We start from the raw sequence: 13,489 nt of genomic DNA on the forward strand, positions 1-13,489 counted from the left end.
TGTTCCTGTCCACGTCCTCGTTGAGCCACCGCTTACATATTCTATCATTGTTATTATAGTTAGTAGCCGACTGTTTACAAGATTATACGTCTGATAAAACTACTATCCTTATTTCGTGCAGCTATCTACTACTTGCTATCGCAATCGATGCTTCGCATTTCGGGCGGAACTGCGATTTTTTTATCTACAATGGGGCAAGTTTATGGTCTAATGGTCCGCCATTAATAGTGAAGGAATAATCAGTAATGCTGCTGTCTCTAAATACAAGATCCAGCACGAACTCAGTAGTTTCTCAAATTCTAGTTGCTTCATTGCCAACATGCGTCAGATCTATCCTAAATACCATGTCAAAAAAAGAATCACAGTGTTTGAAGTCCCGTGAGCTAATCTCCGAAAACACCCCGAAGAATGTCTGGCAGGTTAAAATCACCAACTATAATTACACGCCTGTTTTGAGACACATTGTCAGCTAGAGAGTATTCAATTGGCTTTGGAAATGCAAGAGAGGGTTTAAGAGCTCTACAAACAGCACCTGTTACGCAATGAGAGTCACCCAGCATTGACCTACACCAAATACTTTCGTTATCGGGGCATTCGCGTAACATCACAAGCTCAGTGTCCTTTTTATAAACAATCGCTACGCCGCCACCACGAGTTGGGCGATCCTTACGGATGATTTGATAAGAACGGAGTATTTTTTCGCTTTCGGCTATGTCCAAACGCAACCAAACTTCTATCACCATCACAATGTCGGAGTTTTAAAGGAAGAGAAGATGCCCAAGATTCACTATGCTGCAAGCATTATTGTCTTTAATATTATTGTAATAAATAATATGCCTACCGCAGTTACACAAGACTGCGAATAAATACGTAGAGAGCGAAGATAACGAGTGAAGGGGTATCACAGGGTGTTAAGCCGCAACAACCAGCGCTGTACTTGATTTGTTTTTGCCTTCGAGAACTCGCGCAAAAAGTACAGGAGTCAGAAAATTGCAGGAAAGTTAAATTATGTATTTCGCGGAACAAGGAATTTCCTTTGCTAGAGTGTACATCGAATATAAGTTTGGAACACCAACGCTGTGCCTCTGCGAAATTACCTGAAAAGAACGTGTTGATAGCGTTGCTCTACTGCTCTCCTAAATTTTTCTCGTATCGTACATCAATAAGAGGGTCCATGGGGGATACAGGTAGATAAAACAATCACCTTACTCACCACTATCCTCCAACGTTTGGCAGACGAAGAATCGAAGAAGACCACGCCGTACGCTTACCTCAACGTCCAGACGCGCGGAGACCTGTCCAGCCTCCAGTGGTACGAGTCTCCGTTGAACTACCTCTCCCCTTGCGAGATAACCAGCTCCGAGAAACTATTCGTGGACGTTTACTACTCGTCTGTCAACTTCCGTGACATCATGCTGGCCAGCGGAAAGGTGAACATGGACACGGCACGCGGTGAGTGTTTTCTTGAACTTGACATCCTACTTTGTGGCACGGACACCCTAAGGAAACATGTTCGCGTGAATGCCACTGCGCACTTAACAGCATTATAACAATTCTAAGCAAATATAGCGGCCAATCGCAATCCCGTTTCTTGCGGCACCGTTATGCACCAACACCGTCAATCACCGACCTCCGTCGAATGAAATTTTTCCCTTCATGGTCCTCCCGCAGTGTAGGGAACTGCAGCTAATAAGCAATAAACATAGTTGTCACGGGTATAAAACTATTTACACGATGTATTTTCCAGATACGTAAATAGCAGCTAATAATTGCCAGAGGCTCTTGCCCCTTCGTCGTCTTTACCGTCGTGGTCATTGTCCTGTTTTCCCACCGTAACACAACTCCCGCTAGGAAAAGAACCGTCCCGGCGCTTCAAGGGGCGCCATCAGTAAGGGCATACTAGCTCAAGCCGAGGGGCGTGTGCGACGTCAGATGATGTGGAGCCGGGTGGCATGACGGAGGTCACGGGGGTTATCTTGTAAGGGACATTGGTCACTTGACGTAGATCGCAGTAAGGGACTTTGTAAGGCGGAAGGAGTATCTCGGAGAGTCGCACACGGCGGCCAGGGGACCAAAGTAATACGAGAGAGCCTGGTGAAAAGTATGTGTCACGATGGCGGCGACTGTAAGCGTGCCGTTGAGTTTCCTGACATGCCAACAAACGAGTACGGGCAAGCTGGCGCGCATGGTCAGCGTGGCCGATAGCGTCGTAGGCATACTCGGTTCTCGAATCCCGTACCTAGGGGAGTGAAGCGTCCTATGGTAGTACATGGTCACGACCGAAGAGCAGGCAAAAGGGGGAATGCCCAGCAGTATCGTGACGTGATGAATTACAAGCGAACGTGACGTAGGTTAGCGCCACATTCCAGTCCTTGTGGTCGGGTGAAACCTACTTCGAAAGCATGTCAGTAATGTCCGACTAAGTCGCTACGTAAGGTAATTGGTTTGTAAAAAGTAGGAAGTAGCCAGTTCGTGTTAGGTAGAAGATGAGCGTAGGATATCGGCGATGACTTGGGAGAGGAAAGTGCGGCCACCGTCGATACGGTCGCGGTTGTTCCATTTTCGTCATTCCAGCTCTCATTGGGGTCTTATCATGCGGTCGTTGCCACACAGTCGTCGTCGCACCCCATCACACTATCGTTGTCATCTCTTTGTTGTCATACGGTCGTCGTCATTCCTGCTTAGTCATTCAGTTCTCATCACGCCCTCGTCACGTCATAGTCACCGTATAGTTGTTTACTATCATCATCAGGCCATCTCATGCCGTCATCACGCCGTCTTTATCATACAGTAGTTATTCCGTCGTCGTCAGGCCGTTCTCCTTACAACATCAACAATAGAAAATTGCCATCGCACCTTCTTCATGCTTCCATTTTTATGCTGTCAAGGTGATGCAGTGGTTGCCGTTCCCTCATCGTCATCCGATTATCTTCGTGCCATCGTCCTGAGTTGTCTGTAAGCCATTTGCGTTATCCCATTCAAATGCTGCCGTCAACGTCAGGCGGTCACCGTTAGCTCAACATCAATTGCGAATTTTCATTTCATTTCAGTTATGCCGTGGTCATCATAGCCCCTTCGGCTGCACCAGCTAGAACTCGAGACTCGGAACGAAGCATGACTGTTTAAACTAGAACGCTGTAATACGTGCGTTGCACTGAAATTTCGTAGCGGAAGCAGGGCCGTCTGACCCCCATTGATTCGCTGGCCGCAATGAGTGGCAGAGAAAATGCACAGCCCGAGCCAATAGTTAACGCCTATGTGTTCACCTAAAATACTCGTCTGATCCAGTAAGCTTTTTTTCGGCCACATCAATTTGCTTTTGCATCATGATTTCTCAATTTGAAGCTAAATAAGCCATTCGTGGTCGGTCTCATGGCTTCATATTATTGTGACAAACTAAAATAGTGCTCCTCCATCCCCCTTCTTGTATTCCAGTTTAATTTATGTGTATGTAGTACTTTACTAGAATACCATCATATATATGTTACTGTAAACAGAAATATATTACTTCGGTAGGATTCACCCTTTGGTAATGGAGTAATGGAGGCAGACTGTACTGCCAATGCGAAGTGCAGATTGGTGCTAGTCAAATGACGAAGCCTTGATAGATGGAAGATGGCTAGGACGGCATGTTCTGAGGACGGGGCACTGCAACAATGCACACAGGACAATCGCCGAATTCGAAGAGAGCTTGACTGGGGAAAAAAATTACTCGAGCAGCAATTGCTGCCTACAAACATCGGAATCAACGTTGCCACAGTCCACATTGCCAGTGCGATCACACCAGTTGATCATCTTGTCTCGCATCACTACTGAATGTCCTGATCTGCATAAGATTAAAAACGCGTTTCTAAACCCCGGTGTAATTTCCGGAGTCCTCCACTGCGGCGTGCCTCATAATCAGAAAATGGTTTATAAAACCGCGCTGCAACATTCTACACTCTTCATGCCTGCTGGCTTAGAAACTTACTGTGCGAATATGTATCTACTGTACTTGACAAATTAAGATTATATACGCGTTTCTAACTGCGCTGTAACAACATTCTACACTCTTCATACCTGGCGGCTTGGAGACTTACTGCGCTAATACGTATCTCATTTCCTTGACAAATTCATTGCTGACGTGCTAATGCAACCTTCTTCCTTTTTTATGCTAAATGCCTCAAACAATTATCTCTCTTTTTCAGCCTTGGAACTTCACAGTAAACAAGTATCTTTGCAAGTTGGGTTAAACGGGCACTCTTTTCAATCGTCAACCAAGTCACCCTCCGCTACGAAAGCCTGCAAATTATCTCGATGCAAAAACACTTGCATACTAAGAAATTTCAAGGCTCAAAAAGACAGAATTGCTAGAGGCACTCTGCATAGACAAAGTTGTACAATGTTCCATTAGCACTGCGTCATTTAAGTTTACTAGAAAAGAAAATATATATTTCCACAATTAGTTTCGAAGTGCACGGGAATAAAGAGCGTAGAATGGTGTTAAACGGTGATTTAGAAACTTGTCTTTATTCTTGCGCACGCCAATGAAATTTAGTAGCGTTGTAAGACATGATGACCTGCTGATGTTATCTTGCTGGCAATGTGCGCTGTGGCAATGTTGTTTCTAACGTTTCTGCGCAGAAACTCCTGCTCGCGTAATTTTTATCAGAGTATACCTTAGCTCGAGTTCGTAGATTGTCCTCTTGGCGTTCCTTCTGTGTCTGGTGTTCAAAACGCACCGTTATAACCATGTTCCATCAAGCCTGCAAACAGCATGCCCATCTAAATCTCTTAAAAGCTATACTAATGGATTATGTCGTTAATACATTCACGAATATGCCCCAATCGAGGAATTGAAGTCCAACTGTATGTTGAACTATTCATCATTTAAGAGAAATCCCTCGCTCCGTATCATGTTTTAAAGATGCGTGGACAGTATCTGGTGCTAACTGCATTCATGTTCGACTTAATTTCTATATAGATGGTGGACAACGAATTTTTTTAAGCATTGAGGAGAATGGAGTGCTGGCACTAACGCAAGGCAAAGTGTCGGTCAAAATAACCCGCTGTATTATTTTTCGCTGTCGGTCTTCTTGCCACGAGAGTACAAGCTCGCGTGCTTCTCGAAATGGAAGGGCAAAGCTCCCACTGTCCAATCCGGATTTCTCGTTCAGGTGAAGACGTCGCTGACGAGGCTTTCCTCGGCATGGAGTATTCTGGCCGCGACCGGAACGGACAGCGTATCATGGGAATGGTCAATGGCCAGGGCATAGCAACCGCAGTCACTTCCGACCCGATCATGGTGTGGGACATTCCCGATAGCTGGACCATGGAACAGGGTGCTACGGTCCCCGTGGCGTACGCCACTGCCTACTACGCTCTGGTGATACGCGCCGACATTCAACCTGGGCAGTCACTCCTAATCCATAGTGGCAGCGGAGGCGTCGGACAAGCCGCAATCACAATTGCTCTTTCCATGGGATGCACGGTCTTTACCACTGTAGGTGAGTTGAATGCACCAAATTATAAAAGAATTGCGAGTTTGCCTTCGACTCGCTTAACACCCTCTGTTCCAGTTTGTAACACAGAACGACTCGAAAATGGTTGAATTCAGTAGACATTCCGCTTATGTCTTGTTGCTCAGTCCACAAAAACGTATTTTAAATGTCATTTACCTGTATTTGAAAACTTGTTGGTAACTATTGGAAAGTGGCCACCATAGAGCAATCGTAACTTCATATGTGCGTGGATTTCATCTGGAATTGCACGTAATTAACATCCTATTTTAATTCAATGTAACGTAGGATGCAATATGAAAATTATGACATTTAAATGTAACTGCAACGCTAAATCAATGGGTATTTATGCTTCCCACTGGCGCATTGACGCGCGTTGGACACGTTAACGCTACCCTTTCCAGCTTCTCATTTGAAAGTACCTTTTCCTGTGTCGTGATCTGCAATAAACGTTCAACTTGACAATAACAAGTCTCAGTTTCGCCCGAAAGGCGAAGCATCCATTGCGATAGCAAATTGGTCGACAGCTATACGAAATACGCAAGAAGAAGTTTTATCGGCCGTATAAGTTTGCAAACATTCGCTTACTAACTAAATAACGTGCACGGTATCACACGCGCACTGTGAAACATGGACACACCTCTCTCGATGACCACGGGTACTCGCTGCCAAAACGCTGCGGTTAGTAAGCATGGCAGCTGCAGCAGCGAGCGAGCTTACGTTCCTGTTGTCCCTCCCTGCAGCGCGAACTAAACGTCGAAAGCACTGCGCACACGAAGCTACCGGCACCCCGCATACTGGTCACGTCGCAGATCGCTTGCAAAATGCGGCGCCCTAGCCGTAGGCAGCACCCGCCGGAGCAGAACGCCCCCACTCCCTCGCCTCCCCCCGTGCCTGGAGCGCGACAAAAGACAAAGCGCTTCTGTTACCCCTTCCTCCATCGCACGCGCGAGAATAAGCCACGATCTTTGGCTGACCCTCGCAAGCTTTCCCTCGCGCATAAAGCGTACAGCGCGAGGCGATGTTATCGTGTTTGGACTCAATACAGAACCCCACAGCGACGGTGAAAATGCACTTGGAGTATCCATTTATTGGAATTTACCGTTGGAAATCTTTTTTGATCAAGGTTTTGACAAATACATTTCCCCTTCCTTTCGCTGACGCGCATCGAAAGCAGACTACTTGTTATGCTAATACGCACAGGCGATGGGATGTTGTTGCACATGTGCCCTGGTGGAAAAAAGAAAATATCATTACTCAGGCATGTACAACTTCTAAATACTGTATTATTCATGACAGGGACTGCTTTAAAAAAATTATACAATCAGCTCCTACGCATTGAATATTTATACCTTTTCATTGGAATATACTGAACTTGCGCGTCAGACATAAAGGTATGCATAACTTCTTACATTTACTAGCAAGATGAGATGAATATCCAAAATACTGAAAGGGATTATGGTCGCAAAAAAATGAAGGTTTCTGGGGTTACGAGCCGAGAGCACGTTGTGTGATGTTGGCGCGCAGTATTTGGGGGCTCCAGAATAATTTTGAGCGCCCGAGTTTCTAGAACCTGAACCTAGATACCCGATAGAAGAGCGTTTATGCTTTCTGCCGTCACAGCAACGCGACCGCCTCGATCGGGATCGAACCCGAGATGTCGAGCTCAACAATGCATTGTCAAAGCCACTGGGCTACCGCGGCCGGTCGGGGATTAAATACTGCTTTACCTGCTCTAATGTCACATAAATGATGAAATGTTTGTTCTCTCATAAACACTATAATGGCAGAACTAAAAAAAATTGACGGTTAGACACAGCATTAGGACCAAGGTTACGGTATGGAAAAGACCAAACTTGTCATAGACACACACACACACACACACATATATATATATATATATATATATATATATATATACATACACACATATATACGCATATATGTACGAAGCTTTCGCTCGGGGCCTCCATTCTAAATAGATAGGAAAGGAGCAATCGTTTCATTCAGTAGCCTGTGCACGAAATGTGATGAAACTTGTTGCCTATGAAACAAAAAGGTAAAATGCCACTCCTTCCACTAGCCGGACCTGCTGAGGTGGCATGGTATCCTTGGCTTTGCGCTGCTCAGTACGCCTTTGCGGGATCGAATCACGTTCACGGCGGCGCATATCTATGGGATCGAAATTGAAGAACTGTGTACCATAATCCACGTCGAAGGACCTCACGTGGCCAAAATTAATCTTGAGTGTCCCATTACGACGTTCGTCGTGATCAAGTTGTCATCTTAGCACGTAAAGCCCAAGAATTTCATTTCGCTCAGCGTAAAGAAACGCCACCATCTATCAGCTAGTGGGCGCCACCAGGCGATTCCGATGCTCGCGATCTTTGCAAACGTTCACTATTTTTATTGTTCTTGAGTCAAGATGGCTCGATCGCTACGCAGGTGAGGAGCCCGGTACTTCTGCGTCGGGAAGTACCACAGCAGTAAAAATAACACGTGGGACATGCAGCTCTGCGAGACATTGTAGTCTGCCGTTCAAGTGATAAAAGCAGAAACACAAGTAAACATGGATAAACGTCCTCCGCAGAATCAAGCAAGTCAGAATTTGAAAGATTCGCGTTTTCCTCAGTGCTTTATATTTATCGCGATAGCGTTTTCGCTTCGCTTTCTGGCTCAGTCATAAACGTTTACTCATGGCGGCAAGGATATCGCTGCAACTTTAATTGAACGTACTCTGAGTAACGAATAGAACGCCGCCTGATTCGCGCTGTCGACATACGTTGTGTTTTCTCCAGTAAGTTCACTACCGGGCGCTGTAAAACTTGGAAACCATAGAATTGGCTATACACTTCTGTACTCTCCGCTTCATCCGTAGCAGTGGCACACTGTTATCGTGATATAAACGCATTTGATATGCCTGCCTGATGAACTATGAATTGTGCTCACCCTGCATGCGAGGCTCAAAAGGAACCAGTCGGTGGGACCTTGAACAACGAAAAAAATGCTATTTTCATGTGTACATTCAGAGATACGTGGTAGCGAGTTGCCGTATGCATTTAATTTTGCAGCTAGACAATTGGATCTTTGTACTTACAGACTAACGGCGATTTGTGAATGAGTTGGCCACCTTATAGTCTGAGTACCGTTGCATAACGCTACCTATTCGTAAGCTAATAGATAAATCAATGGATTTAATCATTTGTAAGTAATGCTCTTCATCTCAATATCAAGCTCGTGAATTTAGCAACTGTTGTTATATTTTCTTGTGAAAAATAACTTTTACCATGGCTACAAATTTACTTCAACCGCTTTTTTGCTCTGCAGGATCTCAAGAGAAGAGAGAATTTCTCAAGCGACGCTTTCCAGTGTTAAAAGATCGAAACTTTGCAAACTCACGAGACCTGTCCTTCGAAGAACACATCATGTGCGAAACTGAAGGGCAGGGTAAGTACGTTTCTTGATGGTCAAGTGAAAGCCAAAGTTCGGCGATCATGGCTCAAAATATAGACTGAACAAACTATGTGTATGCGTAACTGCCCTTCATATACAGCCTTAAGGATGTAGATATGAACCCATTGGATCAAGCATTCCCCTTAACATGTGAGGAATTCATTACCGAAAGCGACTATTCAAACAGCGTTTTTAAGTGGCTTTCTATACGATGATAAAGTGCGTGACGTTTACAAATCAGCATATTCAATAAAAGTATCGTTATTTATCATATGTATTACCTTAATATCCGCAATAAGAACATGAATGAAACGAAAAATTACCGCTTTTCCGTGATTCGTAGAACCGCTCAACTGTCAACAAGAAACCGGGAACAGGAGGTAACTGACAAATCCAAAACGCTTGAGCAACGTGAGAAGACCGGTAGACGCGAGAAATTAGGAGCAAGGCTATAGAATACAATGGTGCTATTCTCTCTAATTGTACTGTCGGTCACAAAACTAGAGGAGGGCAGAATGGCACGAGCATGTGTTTCTGGGCATTACTGTTGTCTCCGGAAGCCACCACTGAGAGATCACAACTGCGTAAAATGGTTCTGAAAAATTTCGTATACCCTTTTAAACCCAGCAAACACACGTACAACAAGCCTACCTTCGCAGTTCATACCTAAAAAATAATGGTAAAGACCACTTTTCGCCTTTTGAGAAGCCGACTGTCAACACTACAATAACTTGCCCGCAGAATGGAGATAAAAGTCTTTAAAAGTAGTGTGCGCATAGCGCGAACCGTAACTTTCTGTAATGTAGCTAAAACGTCGTAAATACCTTTCTGGCTCACGAAGAGGGTTGTCTATTGGGAGCGAGGACTTACATCGTCGCCATCTGTCGGAAGCGGCTCCCTTACGTAGTATGAGGGACCACGCGGCGCGCGCCTCATAGGTTTGGCTTACGGTGCTCAATGAGAACACCACGCGCAGCCCTTCTGGGCATTTCTGTAAGTACAATCAAAGCGAGCCAACTTCCTTACTGTTTAAATATTACTCTAGGGCAAACTGAAAGCGCAGAATTGTTTACAGATGCTATCTCTTTGCCGAATACGTACAGTGAAAGCCACTGCGCACGGTCCCCGCGATGGAATCTCCCGAACCGGCTTCTTGCGTGAAAGGGGGGGGAATCGCTGAGCGCAAGCTATGTGGAATAAGTTCTTGTAGTGGGCTGCCTGTATAACCAAATGGCGCATAACAGAATCAAGCCTCAGTTCAGCGATCACACGGGTTCGCGGCGACCGACTGCACGTCTGCATGAATGTCCGCGCACAATGTTTCGCTGTCTCTGCGAGCCCGTTGTCACACCGTGCCGCCAGCTTTAGGCCGCAGAATATGATCATTTGGCAATACACAAGCAACCATTGTTGCGTGGACGCTACGAGAGCTGCTATAAAATAATTTTGCTATATAGACTTCGACGCCTGCGGCGACTGTGATGTGCCGTCGCGAAGATTCAATCTTTTTTTTGCTTCGAAATTCTGTGACGTTTCAATATTATTTCGCAAGTTGTGTCACACCGTGTTTATCGGTATTATCAGCGGGCGATTTCCCCCTGCTTCTCTTTCGTAATTCAGCGCGTTAATTCATGACACAAACATGACCATATGCCACGCCTTTTTTTAAGTAAGCTTCTTACCGTGAAGTTGCCAGTATCTAGCATCAACGAGTTCACGCATGAAAATGTCGCGGCATTAGCCGGGCAGCAAGCCCGGGTGAGCGTCTAAGCGCACGTTTTCTGATAGTCACCGAAAATCGCAGTCCCGGCGCAGTAGCAGCAATGTTCCTCGCGTCTGTGTTTCCTGCATGCTCGAGTTGTAACCGATAGCTGTTTGACCGTTCTACGTTTCGCGGGCCAAACTTCACGCAGCTTCTTGTCCTGCGGCTACGTGTGAATAAGGCTTACACCGGGCTCCGTCGCGTGCGTCCGACACTGCGGCACCGAGCAGTACCCTACCATGCTGCACGCCTCCAAAGGCACCACTACCTATACAGTGATTTCAAAGCTTGTCAAGCAGACACACAAGGTGGGAGAGCCTCACCACTTCACCAGAACGGATGGGACAGAGCGGATGGGACTTTAAACTGTAATTTTCAGCTGGCTTCTGCGCTTCCAAAGCAGCCGACGCGGCCGCTGTGTCCACGTGATCCCTCATGCTACCTCACGCCGGCGGTGGCGCCACCTTTTTCAGTGGTGGAGCTCGCCCCCAATATCCGCGAGCGAAATAAAAATATCTGAATGTATTTTGAAAACCTCATGAAATCATCAAAATCTCGCTCATTCTACCTAATTCGTTCAAATTGGGCCAATTAACAAGAAATTTATCATATCGTATTTGTTGTAGTTCGCCGACGCGATAATGGAAACAATCAAACAGGGGTTGAAAACTAAAAGCATTCTTGATTAAAAAAGTTCATGAATACCAAATACATTTGATAGCATCTATGAAGGATTCTTCCAATCAATGTGAAATGCCTTCGAGAGTTTGCTTTAGCAAATTTTTTGTTGGACTAAATGGGGAGATGATGTACACATGTCCCTCAAACAGCAAGAGATCAAAAATGAACAATACTTCTTTTTAGGAGATGCGGTGTAGTCCAACCGTTGTGGTTTCAGCAGTCTGTATAGTGAAAGGATTGCCTACAATTACAAAACAGTAGGACAAGTGGGATGCTCATTTCAGCTACCCGCTTGTCTAAATATGCAAAAAAAAACTGACATGAGTATTGGTTACTTTTTGATGTGTGAACCTACTTGAATACGCAGAGTACTAGAAGGTAAGCTAACATGTCTTTAGCAGACTTTAGCATGACCCACAATTCCTCAGCAGTAGACGATATTAGAATAAATTTTGTTGGGAATTTCACTGCGCAGATGCTTTTTTTCCGAATTATTAGGCGATTGGGATGCTTTCTGAGCGCCACAAAGTTCTTCCCTCTCGGTGTCAGTCCTTCTGCAGGAAACCGGCGATTAAAGGCATCGAATAACCATTTACAAAAATAGAAATTAAACAGTCCATTCAATATTGCGCAGATTAGGTGCTCTCAAGTGCGCACACAACATTTCCGTCATTTGCCACAGCATTACTAAAACATTACGCGGCCAGCTTTACCATTATCGGAAAGATGGGGGAAGTGTTCGCACGAATATATAAAAAAAATATATAAAATATATAGAATATATAAAAAAAAGAAAAAGAAAAAGTTCCTGTTTGCTACGAAGAGGTTATTGTAGCGTAGCCAAGTTATGAGCAGGCCCTTTTCTCTTCTGAATTTCCTTGCTGTACAAATGATTCCGAAATAAATTGCCAAGTCCTGAAATGATTTTGAGTGTGGGGAAGCATATTCACTTTTCTCTATGCATCTGTTGGGTGCTGGAATGCATTCACGGCCTTCTCTATACCACCGCTGATTTCCATCTCCTTCCAGCTGGCTATATTCGTGGGCGCGTTGCCGCAGACACCATTGATGGCAATTCCGGGTCTATTTAGCTGCACAGTGCACTGAAACAGCAGCTTAGTTAGGGATGTCGTCTTTTGTTGCTAGCGTCCAGGCAAATACTTCTACGAGGTCGAATTATTTCCCACCGAAAGCTGACAAAGCATTGACAAGATTGACATCTGCTAACTCGTTTTTCTGACACAGCTGTCCCCCGTCTTTAACCAGACCCGCATATCAAATTGTTTTCGAGGCTAGAATTCTCAGATGTCAGAGTAACCCAGATAATGGAACACAATGTCAGAATAAATCCCGTTCTTTTTGTTGGAGCGCTTAGCAACATACACAAATTTTTCGAGGATAAGCAGCTATATTGGAGGAACGGCAAGTTTATGCAGCTTTTCTTTCACCTCTTCGTCCTGTAGCTTCATTATATGGTTTCTGCTGTCCGGGAGTGGTTTTGCAATTAGTTTGTTGCCCTTTAACTGTCGTGCCCCTGACCGCTGAAATCTCGCCCACTACCCCCCCCCCCCCAGCTTGACACAAAGTTTCAAGCTTCTGTTACTGGGATGGCAGCATAGAGACTAATTATCCTAGCATCTTGCCTATTCCTAGGTCTAGCAATTTACTGGTCAGAAGACATCCTCAAAGTGTCAGCTATTCCACTCTATGGCCGACAAGAGCCCCTACAGATGACAGCAAAGCCTATTCGATGTACCTCTACTTCGGTTGATGATCAGTGTAGTCCGATTCTTTGTGTCACAGCAAAGTATTACTTCAAACTTTGCCCTCCATAGGAAAAATTGAAATTAGCGGCCTTTTTAATCACGCCCATTTTTTTCAGATACCGATTATGCAAGCGAAGTGGTGCTCACAGCACCAGAATCAAAAGCATGCACCTGGACAGCCATGTTGGTTTTTACAGGCAAATATTTCCTGTTAGCACACGGTGTTCATCGCTGCGGCTGTGAAGGACACCAGTGTAATGAAACATAATCTCTTCTGCGTCAGTTACATGCACAGCCCTTTACCGCGTCTCTTCGCCATAAATGCACAT

At 45.1% G+C, this 13,489-nt stretch overlaps 1 protein-coding gene across 1 annotated transcript in view; it reads left to right on the top strand.

Moving 5' to 3' along the window:
- LOC135910185 (fatty acid synthase-like) overlaps positions 1-13,489 on the top strand; it is a 136,917-nt gene that overhangs the window by 101,299 nt on the left and 22,129 nt on the right. Inside the window, exons 18-20 of the mRNA XM_070524610.1 lie at positions 1,237-1,452; positions 5,157-5,486; positions 8,826-8,945. Coding sequence (XP_070380711.1) covers positions 1,237-1,452; positions 5,157-5,486; positions 8,826-8,945 — 666 coding nt within the window. The remainder of the gene's footprint in view (positions 1-1,236; positions 1,453-5,156; positions 5,487-8,825; positions 8,946-13,489) is intronic.

The sequence above is a fragment of the Dermacentor albipictus genome, chromosome 8 (assembly GCF_038994185.2).
Source record: "Dermacentor albipictus isolate Rhodes 1998 colony chromosome 8, USDA_Dalb.pri_finalv2, whole genome shotgun sequence".
In the NCBI taxonomy this organism is placed as follows: domain Eukaryota; kingdom Metazoa; phylum Arthropoda; class Arachnida; order Ixodida; family Ixodidae; genus Dermacentor; species Dermacentor albipictus.